General features: G+C 43.6%; 1 protein-coding gene across 3 annotated transcripts in view; it reads right to left on the reverse strand.

Annotated features, from left to right (window-relative positions):
- Nucleotides 1-18,578, reverse strand: part of CHAF1B (chromatin assembly factor 1 subunit B) — a 40,211-nt gene that overhangs the window by 18,590 nt on the left and 3,043 nt on the right. For all 3 annotated transcript variants that reach the window (XM_039519950.1, XM_039519949.1, XM_039519951.1), the window contains exons 4-8: nucleotides 18,347-18,479; nucleotides 17,651-17,768; nucleotides 15,653-15,756; nucleotides 5,239-5,335; nucleotides 2,765-2,843 (exon numbers count right to left, since the gene is read on the reverse strand). In XM_039519950.1, the coding sequence (XP_039375884.1) occupies nucleotides 2,765-2,843; nucleotides 5,239-5,335; nucleotides 15,653-15,756; nucleotides 17,651-17,768; nucleotides 18,347-18,479 (531 nt within the window). The remainder of the gene's footprint in view (nucleotides 1-2,764; nucleotides 2,844-5,238; nucleotides 5,336-15,652; nucleotides 15,757-17,650; nucleotides 17,769-18,346; nucleotides 18,480-18,578) is intronic.

Consider the following 18,578-nt stretch of genomic DNA (forward strand, 5'->3'; position numbering starts at 1 on the left):
TTTTGTAAACTAATATTTTGTGTGGTTTAAATTCTCTACGGCTAATGGTAGTTTCCCTGGATCCCTCTTCATATACTGATTAGCATACTTCAAAGGCATATTAGACTTGACTATTCCTCTCGTTTCCCTCTATTGTATTATTATAGCTATTTAAACTAAAGTAGTCACCAGTAAGGGAAACAGATGAAGATACATTTTATTTACAGAATAGCACTATTGCTTGGGTACAGTAACACTAAACAAAAAAAAAAAAAGGAAAAAAATGCAACTTAACAGATCCAAAAAATTCAGATATAAAAAGAACCAAAAATTAAATAAAGACATGGGAATAAAGATACATTTTAAGTAAACAGTCAAGTTGCAAATTAACTGAATCTAAGAGCCTGTCCCTTAGGTAATCTTACTTTAACTCTAATACTAAAAAGATTTCAAGATGCCCCCTCAGATCCATTTTAGACCTGATTTTCAGGACAAACAAACCTGCTGAAGGCTACTTCCTAAAGAAAAAGATATGCTTGCTTTACAGACAACTCCAAAAAGTTATTTTACTATCTATCACTCAGAGTTAATTTGGGGAAAAACACTCTTCTGCTTCCCTCTTGGGATCTGAAACTTTTTACCAATATATGTTCACTCAAAAATTATATTACACCCACCAGGTGACTACAAGCTACTGCATTAGTAATAAAAATGTTAATGCAATATAATAACTAGGACTGTTAAGCGATTTAAAAAAATGAATTGCGATTAATTGCGCTGTTAAATAATAGAATACCATTTTAAAATATATGGATTTCAATTACAACACAGAATACAAAATGTATAGTGCTCAGTTTATATTTATTTTTTATTATAAATATTTGCATTGTAGAAAACAAAAGATAGTATTTTTCAATTGCAAGTACTGTAGTGCAATCTATTTATCACAAAAGTTGAATTTACAAATGTAAAGTTAGGTAAAACACCTGCATTCAAAAAACAAAACAATGTAAAACTTCTAGAGCCTACAAGTCCACTCAGTCCTGCTTCTTGTTCAGTCAATCAGACAAACAAGTTTGTTTACATTTGCAGGAGATAATGCTGCCCGCTTCTTGTTTACGATGTCACCTGAAAGTAAGAACAGGCATTCCCATGGCACAGCTGTAGATCAGCGTCACAAGATATTTAGTGCATTTGGCATGTAAAGATTCATATGTCCCTTCATGCTTTAACCACCATTCCACATGTGCCCATGCTGATGACTGGTTCTACTCAATGACAATCCAAAGCAGTGCAGACTGACGCATGTTCATTTTTATCATCTGAGTCAGATGCCACCAGCAGAATGTTGATTTTCTTTTTTGGTAGTTTGGGTTCTGTAGTTTCCGCATCAGATTGTTGCTCTTTTACGACTTCTGAAAGCATGCTCCACACCTCGTCCCTCTCAGATTTTGGAAGGCACTTATTTGGAAGACACAGATTCTTAAACCTTGGGTCAAGTGCCGTAGCTATCTTTAGAAATGTCACACTGGTACCTTCTTTGAGTTCTGTCAAATCTGCAGTGAAAGTGTTCTTAAAACAAACAACATGCGCTGGGTCATCATCCTAGACTGTTATAACATTAAATATATGGCAGAATGCAGGTAAAAGAGAGCAGGAGACATACAATTCTCCTCCAAAGAGTTCAGTCACAAATTTAATGAACACTTTTTTTTTTTTAAATGAGCATCATCAGTATGGAAGCATGTCCTCTGGAATGATGGCCGAAGCATGAAGGGGCATATGAATGTTTAGTATATCTGGCACATAAATATCTTGTAATGCCAGCTACAAAAATCCCATGCAAATGCCTGTTCTCACTTTCAGGTGACATTGTAAGTAATAAGCAGGCAGTATTATGTCACGTAAATATAAACAAACTTCTTTGTCTTCACAATTGGCTGAACAAGGAGGACTGAGTGGACTTGTAGGCTCTAAAGTTTTACATTGTTTTGTTTTTAAATGCAGTTATGAAAAAAAGATCTATATTTGTAAACTGAACTTTCACGATAAAGAGACTGCACTACAGTATGTGTATGAGATGAATTGAAAAATACTATTTATTTTGTTTATAATTTTTACTGTGTAAATATTAGTAATCAAAAACAATATATTGAGCATTGTACACTGTGTTCTGTGTTGTAACTGAAATCAATATATTTGAAAATGTAAAAAACATCAAAATATTTAATAAATTTCACTTGGTATTCTATTGCTTAACAGTGCGATTAAAACTGCAAATATTTTTTTTAATTGCAATTAATTTGAGTTAATTGTGTAAGTCAACTGTGATTAATCAACAGCCCTAATTATAACTATTAATAACCTTATGAGTTGCTGCCTGACAGATATCTTTGAAATTATTCCATTTAAAAGAAATTCTCTGTGTACAGACTATTTTTTGCTTCTCTCCCCTTGAACTTTACTTAAGGGCATTAGCATTGTTAATTTGCTAAATTATAGAGGCAAATAAACTTGCAAGAGGCAATCACTAGATGACAATGTTATTTGTGATAGTCACTTCCACAGTAAACTAAAGTCAGAGAAAAGAATATGAAGAAACATCTTCTATTCCACACATTCATACAGCAATAAATGAAGAGACAAATGCAAAAATATCTGATGTACAAGTAAATTATTTCTAAAACTGAATAGTTTTGTCCAATTTCACTTTCAGAGAGAGCAGCCCTTATAAAAAACATACCAAGGGTTATCTGATAACATTGTTAGTATTAGAACAATTTACCTCGCCTTCAGCTCCTGATGGCATCTTGGTAACATTGAATGCTACACGCTTAGTCTGTGTACTGTACACCCGCAGCACCCTACATAATGGAGAATATTGTTACCCACAAACAGGTACCTTCCGCACTGAGCAATATCCTTGTCTTTTTCACATAGAGTTACAGCACCTTCCTTTTCAATCAGAACTTTCTGGATCCAGTAGACAGTTATGTGAAAAAAGGACTTCCTTCTAAACGGTAGGAGATCATTACTACTAAATATTATAGGACAGGGCATTAACAAATAACCACTAAGGGCATCTCTACCCTACAAATTTTTGCTGCCGCAAGTTTTGTCAGCATAAAGCCACCAGTTAGCATATTGCTTGTGCGTGTGCATGCTGGGCTTCTTGCATCGGCGCTGCGCACATTCACCAGGAACACTTGTTTCAATGCAGTGAGGAGCATCATGATGTGAAACTTGCCACCAGGGCCGGCTCCAGGTTTTCTGCCACCCCAAGTGGCAAAAAAGCCGCAGCAGCGTGATCACACCAATCCACTCTTCGGCGGCAATCTGGTGGCAGGTCCTTCGCTCTGAGAGACACTGAGCGACCCGCCACCGAATTGCTGAAGACCCGGACGTGCCGCCACAATAGCGGCTGGAGTGCTGCCCCTTGGTATTGGCCGCCCCAAGCACCTGCTTCTTTAGCTGGTGCCTGGAACCGGCTCTGCTTGCCACTGTCCAGCACACTGTCTTTTGGGAAGTTTTGGCAATGAATGGTGGGGCAGAAACGAATTGCGCAGGGTTGACTAGGACTGCAGGGTCAAGTTCCCATCATGCAACTTTCTCCACTCCCATGCCATCTTTATCCCATAATTTTCATGTCTTTTTTAAAAATTCCATGCACCTACGTGACTCTCTTTGCTGTCCATTATCTCTGACAGAAGCACAGAGCCTGCACAGCTCTGCATTACTGTCGTCAGCATTGCAAACAAAGGACACACGATCCGTGTTTCCTGCAGCCCCTTTGTTGATTTATTCACAGAAGCTTATTTGTGACATGTGTATGTGCCCTTGAGGAAAAATCAGGTATCAGAGTGAAATGGAAAAGACCTGAACAACTTCCTGGGACTTCCCTGGTGACTCCATCAGTTCCTACAGAACATGAACCGTAAATGAAAGAATAAATCATATTTCTAGCCGTTATTGTTGCAGTTTCCTTACGAATGTGAATTGAATGCAGGCCTGTGCAAGATTATCTTCCTAAATCTGCACGGGAGAAGTGTGAATGGACTTAATTCATGTCTTTAAGGGTGTGAACTCTGAAAACTAAAGATAATTTAAATTGTCACTTTACTATTTCACAGCTGATCATTTTTAGAGAAACATCCAAATATCGTGTTTATCCTGTGGAGATTCAAAAGGACTATTAGGTCTTTCTACTTGTCCTCTCTCTGATCCACTTGCAGGATCTTCTTCAAGTGAGATCAGTACCCTCTGTAATAGAACCCTCATCATTATGAAGGCTTTCCAGGTATACCCAGACAGTTTTCTGTTTCTTAATTTCATCCTGCTACTCCTTGTTATACCTCTGGAACTGAGGCTAGTAATCCAGAGGAGAGGAAGAGAGAGGGGAAAGATAAAAGGAAAGAGGAAGATGAAGGGGGAGGGGATTTATTAAAAGGGCATCACTTTACACCTCCAGCCCCTGGAGAGAATAAAACCAATAAAAGACATAGGTTAACATGTATCCATCTTTTTGTCTTCAACACACAATAGCGACAAAGGGATAAATAAAATTAAAGGGTTAAGACTTTGGTGATAAAAAGGTACCCAAACTAAACTAAGACACTAGCTAAACAATGCCATGTAATTTCTACAGTCTATGAAGACAGCCCACTGATGTGCTATTTTTCTTCATTACAGAGATTTGGAACACTTTGGTACTAAAGAAATCTCACATCAGGGATCGCTCTCCCATAGGTTTATTAGCCAGTTGCAAAGTCTATCAAAATAGGATGCATACCCCCAAACAATTTAAGGTGAACTGCAAAGTTAAAATGAAAAAAAAAATTGAGTTAAACACAGATTTGTTTGCCAAATGACCTTACTAACCAGGCTGCTGAGGGTGGGGATATGGGGTGGGATGAAAAGAGGGACATTCAGCCCAGAAAAATTAAACTTCTGATATCTTCAGTGATTCAAAAATGCCCAGTGGAGGATAATTTGTTTAAAAGTTTAATTAAAATTATTTTTTTTTTGTTGAATATTCCCTCTAAGACTTTGGATGGCATTCAGCACAGAAATGAATTTGGGATTCACACCAATTCTCACTTCACCTTTGCAGTTCCCTCTGAAGGACCAATGTGAACAGCAATTAAAACTCACATTTCCAGATATTGATACTTGTGAAGTGAAAAGCATTCAGTTCTTTTCTTGACTTAATTAACATACAACAAAGAATAGTAATAGGAAACACTGAAAACAATAACTCACCTATCACAGCTAAGAGTTGCGATGTACTGGCCAACCGGATCCCATGTTATTCCTTGTACATAACTCTTGTGTTCATTAAAAATTGAAACTTTTTGCCCTGAAAATGCAAATAGTTTCTAAATTCCAAAACTCAATTTCTATTTCATAACACACTTTTCATTTTAGAAATAAAACACGGCTAAATATTTCAGAATGTAAAGTTGTATGTATTTTTACGCTTAAATAGATAACATTCTCGTAAAGTGTCTTACAATGATGGTAGTAGGAGAAAAAGCTAATTATGTCAACTCAACCCACAAAACTCTTCACCAACCAGGGGACCTGATGCTGGGAGGCATGAGGAGCCACGAGTCACCCCCCCCCACCCCCCCGCCGTTACACTGCAGAGGGTGGCACCATTTACACTCATGTTTAACATGTATGCGGAGGAATCAATTAAAACTATTACAAGAAGAGATTTCAGAGTATTACACCTGTCCAACACACTGACTCCATGTGTCACAATGAAAAAGCTACTGTCTCATACTTGCATAGAGGACAACTGCGTACTTTACACGAAAAATACTCCGGCATGAGAAGAGTTGCTCAAAAGAATTTTGTCAACACACAGCATAACAAAGCTGCTGCCTCTCACTGTTCAGTGAAGTTTCTTAATAGTTCCCAAGAGGAGACTGACACTAAAATTATTTTGCATGCCTTCAATGTCACAGTGAAAGATGTGCACATGAGCTAGTGTTGCGAGATGCTACCCAAAACTTCCGCAAGATTCTGTTTTTGTGCCTGCTGCTAGGGAACAGAATCGCTGTATATTCCTCAGAGATGTGTTCCTACCACTCAGCCCATTAAATACCACCACACTGCCAGGATGTGATGCTACTGGAAGACCAAATTGTCTTACCAGAAGGCATTTGATTCACCCTCCTAAGACTCTCTCCACCCTTTGAAGGTGCTTGGAATGGCAGAGACAATCACTGATGAGGTCATAAATAAACTTGGCATATGAATGCCTCCAGTGTAGACCAACATTAAAGACAATTGCAGAGCTATGTTGATGGATGTTTTCCAAGAAGTAGAAAAACAGAGAAAAATTGCCACTGACAAAGGGTGCATTTATACATGCTATCAAGAGGGGCAAATTATCAATCAACGGAATGGCTCTGGGATGATCAAGCACAAGCTATCCTCCCCTTTTGGGCATGGATGGGTCTGGATGATGGACTAATCACACCAGTGTATGTGAAATGCCACGCACTCCAGAATCAATCCTTCTGCTAAACAAATGCTCACAAGAGCAAAGACAGATGCTCACCACCCAGCAAACATTTGGCCAGCAGCCTGCTTTTTACAGAGATGTACGAGTGCAGTGCAGATGAGAATCAGTGTGACATGTCTAGCAGTGATGCCCTACATGGGGACAACATTGATGATGACTAATGAAAAAACGGTTACTCACCGTTGTAACTGTTGTTCTTTGAGATGCGTTGCTCATATCCATTCCATGTAGGTGTGCGCACGCCGCGTGCACGTTCGTCGGAAGACTTTTACCCTAGCAACTCAGTGGGTCGGCTGGGCGCCCCCTGGAGTGGCGCCACCATGGCACCGGATATATACACCAGCCGACCCACCCACTCCTCAGTTCCTTCTTGCCGACTACTCCGACAGTGGGGAAGGAGGGTGGGTGTGGAATGGATATGAGCAACACATCTCGAAGAACAACAGTTACAATGGTGAGTAACCGTCTTTTCTTCTTCGAGTGATTGCTCATATCCATTCCATGTAGGTGATTCCCAAGCCTTACGTAGGCGGTGGGGTCGGCGTGTGATGTTGCAGAATGCAAACTGGTGAGCCAAAGGCTGCATCATCTCTGGACAGTTAGACCAAGAGGCAAGGTCCGGATCGGGGACCAGGTAGTACGACGACATAGCCCCTGGAAGGGTATGTGAGTCAGGAAGACAGCAGAAGAAGCCTGAGCCCTGGTGAAACGAGCAGTAAGGTGGCTCGATGGAACATGGGCTAAGTCACAGGAGGTGCAAATGCATGACGTCACCCAAGATGAAAACCTCTGGGAGGAGACAGGTAGGCCGCTCATCCGGTCTGCCAAGACAACAAAGAGTTGGGGCGTACGAACGGCTTGTCCGCTCGACATAAAAAGCGAGCGCCCTAGGGCGTCTAGGGAGGGCAAATGTGCTCCCTTCGCGATGAATGTGGCAGCGGAAAGAAGGCCGGAAGGAAGATATCCTGGACGATAGGAAAGGTCAACAGCACCTTAGGGAGGAAGGCCGGACATGGTCACAACCGCACCTTGTCCTTGCCAAACATAGTGCACCGTGGGTCCACTGCGAGAGCCTGAAGCTCGGAGACTTGTCTGGCCGATGCAAAGGCTACAAGGAAAAAAACTCTCTCTCAGGACAGGTATCTCAGCGAGCATGTTGTCAGTGGCTCGAATGGGGCAGGCATAAGTCTGCTTATAACCAGGTTGAAGACCCAGGTTTTGGCGGGGCGGCGAACCTGGGGGTATAAATGCCCCAAGCCCTTGAGGAACCTAGAAACCACAGAGTGTGAGACTATGGAGCGGCCACTCTCCCCTGGGAGGAAGGTAGAGATGGCTACCAAGTGTACCCTTAATGATGAACCGCGCCAGGCGCTGCTGTTTGAAAGATCAGAGGTAATCCAAGATGAAATGGATCGGAACCTCGGTGGGAGAAACATTGTGTTCCGTAGCAGCAAGAGAAACACTTCCAGTTGGCCAGATACGTTAACCGAGTGGAAGGCTTCCTACCACCCAGGAGAATCCCGTAGAACCAAGGCAGAACAACGTAACTCGGATCGGTTTAGACCCGCAGCAGGCATGCTGTGATGTGCCGGGAATGCAGGTCTGGGTGGTGAAGTTTGCCGTGATCCTGCGTTATGAGGTCTGGGCAAAGAGGCAGGGGAATCGGGTTGGCTATCGACAAGCCTAGTAACATGGTGTACCAGTGCTGCCTGGGCCACGCTGGAGCAATCATGATCGGGTGCGCTCTGCCCTTGCGGAGCTTTAGCAGGACCCTGTGAACCAGCAGGAACGGTGGGAAAGCGTACGGCAGACGGCTCGTCCACGGCATCAGTAACGTAGCCAAGATCGAGCCCAGGGAGAGGCCTCAGAATGAGCAGAACTTCTATCTCGTGCTGTTCTCGCGAGAGCGAAGAGGACTATGCGGGGAAAACCCCACTTCCGGAAACGGAATGGATAACATCTGGAGGAATCAACCACTTGAGAGACAGGAAGGATCTGCTGAGGCGATCCGCCAGAGTGCTCCGGACCCCTGGGAGAAAGGACGCTACTAGGTCCATTGATTGGGCTGTGCAGGAGACCCGGAGCTGGATAGCTCCCTGCAAAGAGGGGAGGACCGTGCTCCTCCATGCTTGTTTATGCAACGCGTGTCTGTTGTGTTGTCTGTGAACACCGAGACACAACAGCCTTGCAGGTGCTGCTGAAGCGCCTGTTACACAAGGCAGACTGCTCTCAACTACCGGACGTTGATGTGCAAGGCCAGCTGGTGAGCCAACCGAAGGCCTTGAGTGTGAAACTGACCCAAGTGAGCACCCCAGCCGAGAGATGGGGCGTCCATCATGAGGGACACCGAGGGGTGAGGTGGATGGAACAGCATCCCTGCACCCACCAGGGAGGGCGTCGACCCCCAGCCGAGGGAGCCTAGGACGCTCAGGGGGATCGAGGCGACCATGACCATGCTGTCTCTGGCCGGGTGGTACACTGACGTGAGTCATGATTAAAGTGTACGGAGGCGAAGCCTGGCATGTTTGGTTACGAACGCGCAGGCAGCCATGTGACCCAGGAAACCTAGGCAAGTACAAGCCAAACTTGTCGGGAAGGTCCGTAGACCTTGTACAATGGTCACCATCACGTGAAATCAAGGCTTAGGTAAGCAGGCTGTGCGATACTGGAGTCCAGGGTGGCCCCCAGTGAAGTCTATTCCCTGTGTGGGAAGCAGGTGGATTCCTCTATATGGATCATCAGGCCTAAACGCCGGAATAGGACCTTGTCGACGCCCACATGAGTGGTAACTTGGGCCCCAGTGGGCCCTGGAATGAGCCAATCGTCTAGATACGGAGAACGTGTATCCGACGGTGGCGGAGAGGGCGGCGACTACAGCCAGACACTGTGAATACACATGGGGCTGTACAGAGGCCAGCCGGGAGGACCGTAACCTGGAAATGACGGTTGGCCACAAACCGGAGGTACCTTCTGTGCGGAGGATAAATGGCGACGTGAAAATACGCGCCCGTCATATCGAGGGCGGAATACCAGTCTCCGGGATCCAAGGATGGGATCACGGTGCCATGGACACTGTGGAAGCCAGTAAATAATTAACAAGGTTTTGAAGAGATCTTAATGAATGTTAGTTAGCATGAGTTAGGTTAACTGTGACCCTGGTGGGGTGAGAGAAGAAGCAAGATAAGACAAGAAGAGTGAATTGTGTGTTATATACGACCCTTGCAATGTGCAGTCTTGTCTTCTTGTTTTTTAAATAAGATAAGCCTTTTTGTATAAAAAAAAAAAAATGTAGTTGTTTTTACTGTCTGTATTATTGTTAGAAATTGTCTGTAAAAAGTATAAAGGCTTGCTGTGATTAACCCCAGGACCCTGTGTCCTATGGCACTCTCTCCCTCCATGGTATTACTGGGAGATAATAAAAAGTTTTTGATTGCTGCATCCAAAAAAAAAAGTGAGAACTTTTTTTTCTTGACAATTTGGGGGGGGCGTCGGCAGGATGCACACGCCACTGACCAACAACTACTACGGATCATTCCCCTTCCCCCCCCCATGGCATGGAGAGTATGAGACCTTTTTTGAAATCTCTGGGGGGGTAGAGGAGACTGTGAGAGGGGGCGTCTGTGTCTGTGTTGTCCTCACGCTCGCCATCACTGATGGACTGTGCAGCAGAGCAGGATCAGATGTGGTATGGGGGGAGGAGGTAGCCCCAATTTAGTAGTTTATAGCAGTGGAACTGCTACTGCTGGGGAGGGTGCATGCATAAATGCATAGGTAATGCATAGGGTAAATGCATTAGAATGCAGGTGCTGAGGCAGTTTTAGTTTTTACCGCCGGGGGGTATTACCATCATACCTGGTATAGGTCCAAAAAAATAAAGAAAAAAAAAAAAAAAAAAAAAAAAAAAAAAAAAAAAAAAAAAAAAAAAAAAAAAAAAAAAAAAAAAGAAAAAAAAGAGAAAGAGAGGTGTGTGTGTGTGTGTGTGTGTGTGGTGTGGTGTGGCTAGCTAGCTAGTGCAGTGGATCTTTTAGATTCCCGGATCCGACTCCACGGTGGGCTGCAGGCTGATAGCGAGGAAGCTGCCTGGGTCTCCCTCCTGTGTGAGTGTGAATCTTCTCCCTCCCTTCCTCCCCTTCTCCTGTGTGGAGTGTGGGTGTGGTGGAAGGGGGTATTCTAAAATTTAAATATATACCCCCACCTACATACCAGGTATTACATTGCATGGTCCTAAAACCTGCGTCCTAAAATTTAAATTGGAAAAATTATTAAAAATTGTAAATTCATTTAATTCTGCACCATAATTCAATCAGTCAATAATAGATAGATTCTATAAGAGTATATTTAATCACAAAGAAAATGTGAGCAATTTGTGTTGTCTGTTGCAGTGGAAGCTATTGGTTAGGAAGTTTGATAATTAGATTGGAATTGGGGAGTAGTTGTTTTTAAGTGCAGTGGTATGTCTTCTGCTACTATGCTAGCTGCAAAAAAATGCTAAAAACAAAAAGCACAAAAAAAAGCAAACCAAAGCACAAAAGAAGCAGAAAACTTTTTTTGACAGCAAGTGAGCTTAGACAGTTGAGTTTGATCTGAAGCAAGACAGGACTGGAGAGACTGAGGAGAATCCTGAACTGAAAATCCAGGAGATTCCAGGGTGTAAAAGAAAAGCCATCCCAAGAAATCCAGAGAGATGGAGGAATGCTGGTGCATCTGCTGGACAATAGCCAAGATCATCTCCATTACCTTCTCCTTCCAGATCTATTCCAGACAAGCATACAGTATTAGTAGTATGGAAAGTATTATTAATTAGTGTGGAGGGGGCATTCCTTATTTTTTTTTTGCATTTTTTGTGGATTCATGTTTGTTGTTTTTTTTTATGTTTTATTATTTTAATTTTTTTTTTGATGCTTTAGTTTGATGATTGTCTGTGAGTTTGATAAATTGATTTATAAATTGAATTGTCACATGTTGTTTTTTTATTTGCTTTTTTTTTATTTCTTCTTTGTTTGTTTGTGTTTTATTGTTTTAGTTTTGTTTTGCTTTGTTGGGTTTGTGTTGTTTGTTGTTTGAAATAGCTGATTATAGGTTTAGCTTTAATTAAATTTTGTTTTTTATTTGGTTTTTTTTTGCTTTTTAGCTTTTGTTTTGTTTTTTTTTTTTTTGCTGTTTTTCTGCTCTATTCATTTTTGGGGCAGGTGTGTGTGTAGCGGAACTTGATGGGTTAGCCTCTGATGGGTGGAAGCCATGTGTGTAAGTGAAGCCTGAGAGGCTCTGAACAAGATTATCCCAATATTTTCCCAGTATAAATTTAATAGAAGTAGAAAATTTTTTTTTTTTTTGTTTTTTTTTTTGTTTTTTTTTTTTTGTGTTTTTTTCTTTATGTTTAAGTGGGTCTCAGGGTTGGGTGTGAATTGTGGGGCAGTTTTTGCCCAGGTATGGATTATTTTGGGGGCCTTTGGTTAGTTGGGGGTAGAGTTGCCCAGGTTAGGGACAAGAGAGGGGGGGTGGGGAGGGTTGGTAGGGGCCCTAGGACAGAAGGGTGGGGAAAAAGGTGTGGGGCCTAGGCTAGGAGACAACTGGGTAGTGAAAAAAGAGTCATGGAATGGGGAGATTCGAGAGGGAAAGAGTTTGGAAAAAGGAAAAAGAGGGCAAGGGTTTAGAGTGTTTTGAAGGAAAGAAATGAAAAGTTTTGAGGGTTTAAAGGAAAGAAGGAGTAAGTGAATATAAGAGAATATTTGAAAAATAGTGGACACCATGCAGAACTCCAGGTCTATCATGAACTTGTTGAGCTCCCGCAGGTCTCGGATAGGTCTGAGACCTCCCTTCGCATTGAGGATCAGGAATCAATGGGACTAGAACCCTTTGCCCCATTCGTCCTTGGAACCTCCTCTATAGCTCCGATGGTGAGGAGCGTCCGCACCTCTTGCAAGAGGAATTGCTTGTGAGAGGGGTGCCTAAGAGGGACGAGGAGGGATAGGCTTTTGCCCGATTGGTGGTTAGGAAGACCCTGATTTGGGCCCCTTTGGGGTCCCGACCAACGCCTACGACTGCCTCAGCGATGCCTGCTGGCAAAGCCCCGTCTTTGTCTAGGCGCAGGGTAAGGGCGGTGAGGCTGGCCGGAAAGGTCGGCGGTGAGACATTGGCATGCACATGCCGAGAGGGAGTGCATAGTGACCTTGCCGTCCTTTGGGCCTTGCAGCCTAGGGTCAGCTTTGAGAACAGGCCTTTGCCATTGAAGGACAAGTCCTGTATAGTATGCAGGAGCTGCGAGGGAAGGCTCGATAACTGGAGCCATGAAATGCGCCTCGCGGCAACACCCGAAGCCAGAGTCGTGGCTGCGGAGTCAGCTACATCCAACAAGGCCTGGAGAGAAGCTTTCGCCCCTTTTCCCTTTTTCCAGGAGGGCATCAAACTCCTGACGGGAGTTCTGAGAAACCGACTCTGCAAATTCTCCCACCGCCGCCCATAGTAATGGCTGAGCAGGGCTTACTGGTTTGCTGCGCGAAGTTGCAGGGCGCCTGCCGAGTAGATCTTATGGCCCAGGGAGTCCATTCGCCTAGCCTCCTTGAATTTAGGGCTGGTACCTGTCGGCCATGGCGTTGCGTCTGATTGACAGACTAGGTGACAAGGGAACAGGGGGAAAGACGTACCTATAGGTGCCCGTCACCCCTGGAGGATACCATGCACATGCATTCGACTCCCGAGCCCACGGGCGGGATAGTGGTCACTTGGAGATTTATAGTGAATGCCACCCATCTTGGGAGGTCCTGATGGGCCCCCAAGCCGATTAGGGGAGGGCCCAAGGAGTACGCTCCTGCCACCGCCTCATCTTGGGAGGGAGAAGAAAGGCCGGGGACAAATGGGTCCTGTGTGGGCTCACGCTCCTGGATGACCTCCTGATCCGGTGGGATGTGGGAATCCGGTGGCTGAGCCGGGCTTCCTCCCTACCGGTCAGAGGGGGACGGCTAACTGTCGCCCCTGGTACCCAGTGCTCTGACAGAACAGAGCGCGATGGGATCACAGGTAGGCCTTTGGCCTGATGGCACGCTCAAGATGTACAGGGTAGCCACTGATGGGGGACAGGGTCCTGGGCCTGGAGCACCTGAAAGACTCTGGTGTGCACACCCAAATGGATGGCCATGGAGGAGCTGAAAAGCCCTGGGCAGAGTCCCCTCTCTAGCTGATGTTGCTCGACGCGGCACCGGGGATCGGTACCGGGAGGCATACCGGTACCGGGAGCAAGATCGGGACCCGCGACCGGAGCGGTGCCGGGAGGTCGACAGAGATCTAGAGGCTCGATGCCGGGAGTGGCTACGGGAGTCCAGAGCCTGGAGCAGTGCCGGGAGCTGGATCGGCACCGAGTGTACCAGGTCGACGAATGGGACGCTGATCGGTGCCGCGAGTACGACCACTACCGAAATGGAGAATGGTGCCAGGACCGTGAGCGGTGCCGGCACCTGGCTTGGCGACGGGACCGAGAACATCTGCGGGACCACGCCATCAACTCCCTCGCTGTGGAAATGTCTCCGGCGTGGAGGGAATAGGGAGCTCAACCATGGCTCGCACCGGGGAGCGTTCAGGCGCTGGACTCGACGGCTCTTGCATGCCCGGAGTCGACGGTGCCGATATTGTCGGTGCTGCGGCAGGTATCAGAACCGGGCAGACTGAAATGGTATAGCGCTCAGGTGCGGAGTAGACGGCTCTGACGCAGCTGAAGAGTGAGCTCAACCACAGCTCGTACCGGGGAGCTTTCCGGTACCGGACTCGACAGCTCTTGCATGGCCGGAGTTAACGGTGCGGATATTGTCGGTGCCGCGGCAGACATCGGTGCCGGGCGACCCGACTTAGCATAGCGTTTGGGCTGCGGAGCAGGCAGCTCGGACGCAGCAAGAATTTTGTGCCTCTTCATCCTCCAGGAGAGGGATCCATGCCGAGTGGATGTCGGAGCCAGTGACGGCCGGTGCTGAGAGGCCTTGGCGGTACCGGCGATCCGGTGCCGAGGGAGCGCGCCTTGAAGACTAACCAGCGCTCGGTGCCGAGAGCGGAGGAGAAAGAGCTGCCTCCCTCAGGAGCTGCTTGAGACGAAAGCCCCGCTCCCCTTTTGTTCTTGGATTAAAGGCCTTACAAATGCGGCACTTAGGAGAGGATCTCTTGTCGGCATCGGCTTGTGGCCGGCTGAGCATTGTAAAACCCTGTGGACCGGGCATCGTACCCGGCACCGGGTGTGGGGAAGGGGATAATCCCCGAACCCCTGTGAATTAAATACACTAACTATACTACAAACGAATAAAGTTAACTACAACTACAGAAATCTGAACTATAATTAACGAGAGAAACTACGAGTAGCTAGGGAAGTGGAGGTCAGCTAAGCCGCGCTCCACTGTTCCAACGACCGACACGGGCGGTAAGAAGGAACTGAGGAGTGGGTGGGTCGGCTGGTGTATATATCCGGTGCCATGGTGGCGCCACTCCAGGGGGCGCCCAGCCGACCCACTGAGTTGCTAGGGTAAAAGTCTTCTGACGAACGTGCGCACGGCGCGCGCACACCTACATGGAATGGATATGAGCAATCACTCGAAGAAGAATAAATATTTTCATGCCTACATGTCAAGACTAGCTTCCCTAGAATTACCAAAGATTAATGTCTTTACGTAAACAATGCATCTCTGTGTTAATGTATAATTTTGAACATTTTCTGAAATATAAATCTACATAATTGTTCAAGATTTGTCACATTTGGTACCACTGTGGTTGTGGGAGAAAGGGCTTTCAAAAGATACCCAACTCGACCCCTCTCTGACAACACTGTATTATCAAATTTCCACCACTGGAGGACCTGGAGCTGGGAGGGTGGTGAGTCCCACCTGCCATGCCACAGAGAGTGACACCATGGAAACTATGATTCTGTAGACTGTATGAATCAAATGACCCCTCCCTGACCCTTTTGTCTCTAACCTGTCGACAAAATAAGATTTCACTACATCACACTCCCAGACTAAGAGGTATTTCCACTCCACCCTCACAAATTCAGGAGATAATTTGACCATATTGTCTTAAAAAAAATGCTTTCAGTTATGTTTTAAGCATTAAGCAATTCTACTTATCGCAGGATGATTGCCACAAAGAAATTAGAAACTTAGCAATTACCTTTATTGACATCCCACATTATAGCTGTGTTATCTACTGATGCAGATGCCATGCAGTTTCCATCAGGGGTCCAGCAAATATCATACACATCTTCTATGTGGCCTCTGGAATCCGAAGTAGTAGATTGTGATAATTAGTTATAGCAAGAACAAGAATTATGAACAAACAAAGCCAGTTTTTTTTTAAATGTTAAAAGCCTATAACCAAAGGTTATCAATTATTGCAATAGTGAGATGGCCAGCTACTGCTTTTTATTTTTAAATATATATATTCCTGCTAGTAGGAGTAACACACATATAACCCTGCTAACCTCTGTATAACATGGCATCTTTCAAAGAAATAAAAACCCTGAATTCACAAATGACTTCCAATGATGTACAGTAACTCCTTACTTAACGTAGGGGAGCTGATAGGGGGGCTGCCAGCTGTGGACAAAGCAGGCAGACAAACAACGTTATAGCAAAGTATTGTACAACTTTAAATGGCACACATTCTGTAATTGAGCTGGAACGTAAGAATCGACACAACATTAAGCAAGAGGATGTTAAGTGGGGAGTTACTATATGATTAAAGATGTTAAAAATGAACATCCCCAGGAATGTGTGCAATATAGACAATACACAATTGTTCATGTACTATTATATAAATATAATATAAATATGAGAAAAGTCACTTTCAGAAAACTTTCCTTTATAGATACATTTTTTCACAAGAAGCATTCAATAAAAAGTTTGCATATTAAGTGGAGTCATATCAAATCTCAGAATCTGAGTTTAGTTCATATTGCATTTGAACCAATGTCTTCTGATATCCAGTCCATGTCAGGAGAATCTCCATGAAAAATAAATTTTAGAAATGGTAAGAATCACTAGCATTATTTTGTAGATTTACACCACAATGTGACTATTTGAATGATAAAATGTTACATTCCCATTTTTAAAAATTCCAATTTTTTTAGAGAAATTAATTCTAAATAACTTATCTTGGAAGCTGTTCCAGTCTTGTATGGAAATTATACAAACTTTTTAAAAGGCATATTTTATACTATACACACTTTGTATCTATTCAGGTTTATCAGGTAGAGATACTAGGGTTTTTGTTTTGTTTTTTGGGTAAAACAGTGTGAATTACTAATGAATTTAACGACCATAAGGGGTGCAAACCGAGAGAACCTGGAGTCTAAAGTGCTCAGTTTATCCACAGATGCTGCTCAAACAGGGGATAGTGTTCCACATATTGTCCCATGAAGGGACAAAAGGTGATTTCAGTTTCCACAGCCTTTCATTCCTTTGCTTCTCCATTGAGAGTGACAACAGGATGTCATTCAGTTTCCTCTGTGGTAGTGGTGCTGATGTCTTGCTCACTAGGAACTGGACTGAAACCACAACTTATTTCACTTAGTTAAAATAGTTCATTTATCTATTTTAATAAGCATCATATATAATGTGAAATAAAGGCTATTTTGTATTATATGAATACATAATAAAAACAATGTAAAAGTGTCTATTATAATTATTGTAATTTGCAAATATTTCCAGACAGCTGGAATAAGACTTGGCTGGGACTGACATTTAGCAAACAGGCATGATTCATTTTATCTTTTGGCACTTTTTTGTTTAATATTCATTATTAAATTACATTCACTATAAATTCAGTAATAAAAATGTCTGTTTTCTTAAAATATCCCTGTGCAAAAGTGGACAAGACAGAGCTTTTGAAGTAAATGATCATGTAAGCAGGTGCACAGAGCTATGCCACAGATGTCAGATCTTCTGCCTTAAAATCTTAGAAGACTGGGAAACAGACTGGTACAGAACAGCAGCACTCACTGATACTAAATAGGGGAAGAAGTTAGAAAGCATAACAGGAATTAGCTGTGGAGCAGTTGAGTTTTCCAAAAACTGTGAAGGGGATTTGTATATGTTGAGTGGAAGGCCGTTCCAGACATAAAGAGCATCAAGGAATGAAGAAATCTCTCAAAAAGCCCAATTAAATTACCTTAAAGTTTTAATTACTGTCCAATTCTCTTTGTTCAGCTGAGCTTCATCTTCATCTTGAAATGCTATTGGTTCTGGTTCTTTGTTATCATTCAATTTCCACAATAAAATCACAGCATCTGTGGAATAATTTGACTTGTTGATAAGTTTTTCTGTTTTTTTGATAATGAATTATTATATTGGCCTTATCCTGCTATTATGTTGCATGTAATGTGCAACTCAACCAGCAAAAATATTTAGACTAGTCTTGGAGATTTTTTTTAGGTGATTGACCTAGAAATGCTTTTTCCCCCACCATTACCTTTATTATGCAGGAACAGGAAACAAATGTGTAAGTTAGTTTTGATTTACGTTGCTCTAGCCTTTTTCATTACACAATCTGATTAAGAAGGCTATTTCCAAAGGTCCAAGTGGGAGTCAGGTTCCCAACTTTCAACGGGTACCTAACTGCCCTTTGTGCCTTTGGAAATCTTCTCTTAAAATATTACACGTTTGTGTCAAACACAATAGAGAGCTATCCAATCAACTTTGGTCCTGAGGATAAAGCATTTGTCTGGGACTCAGGAGATGGATTTAATTTCCAAACTCTGCCACAGTTCCTTTATGATATTGGGCAAGCTGCTCAATGACTTTCTGTGCTCATTTTTACATGAGATGTATGTAAATTCTTTATATTGGTTTTTATTATGTTACTCACCATCTCCTCCTGATGCTAAAATCTCACCACTGGGAGAGAAACGCACAACATTCACTGCTTTGGTATGGCGAGCTAGATTGGACAGGAATTCCACAATTGCTTTCCCATCTGGTCCTTTTTCCACTTTCCAGATCTAGTAGAAGTATTACAGATAGTAAATTGGCTTCTATACCTGAAAATTGATCTATTTTCAGTTTTGTAATTAGTGTGCACCATTTTCTTCAGTTCAGTT

This window comes from Mauremys reevesii, linkage group 1 (genome assembly GCF_016161935.1).
Source record: "Mauremys reevesii isolate NIE-2019 linkage group 1, ASM1616193v1, whole genome shotgun sequence".
NCBI classification, from domain to species: Eukaryota; Metazoa; Chordata; order Testudines; family Geoemydidae; genus Mauremys; species Mauremys reevesii.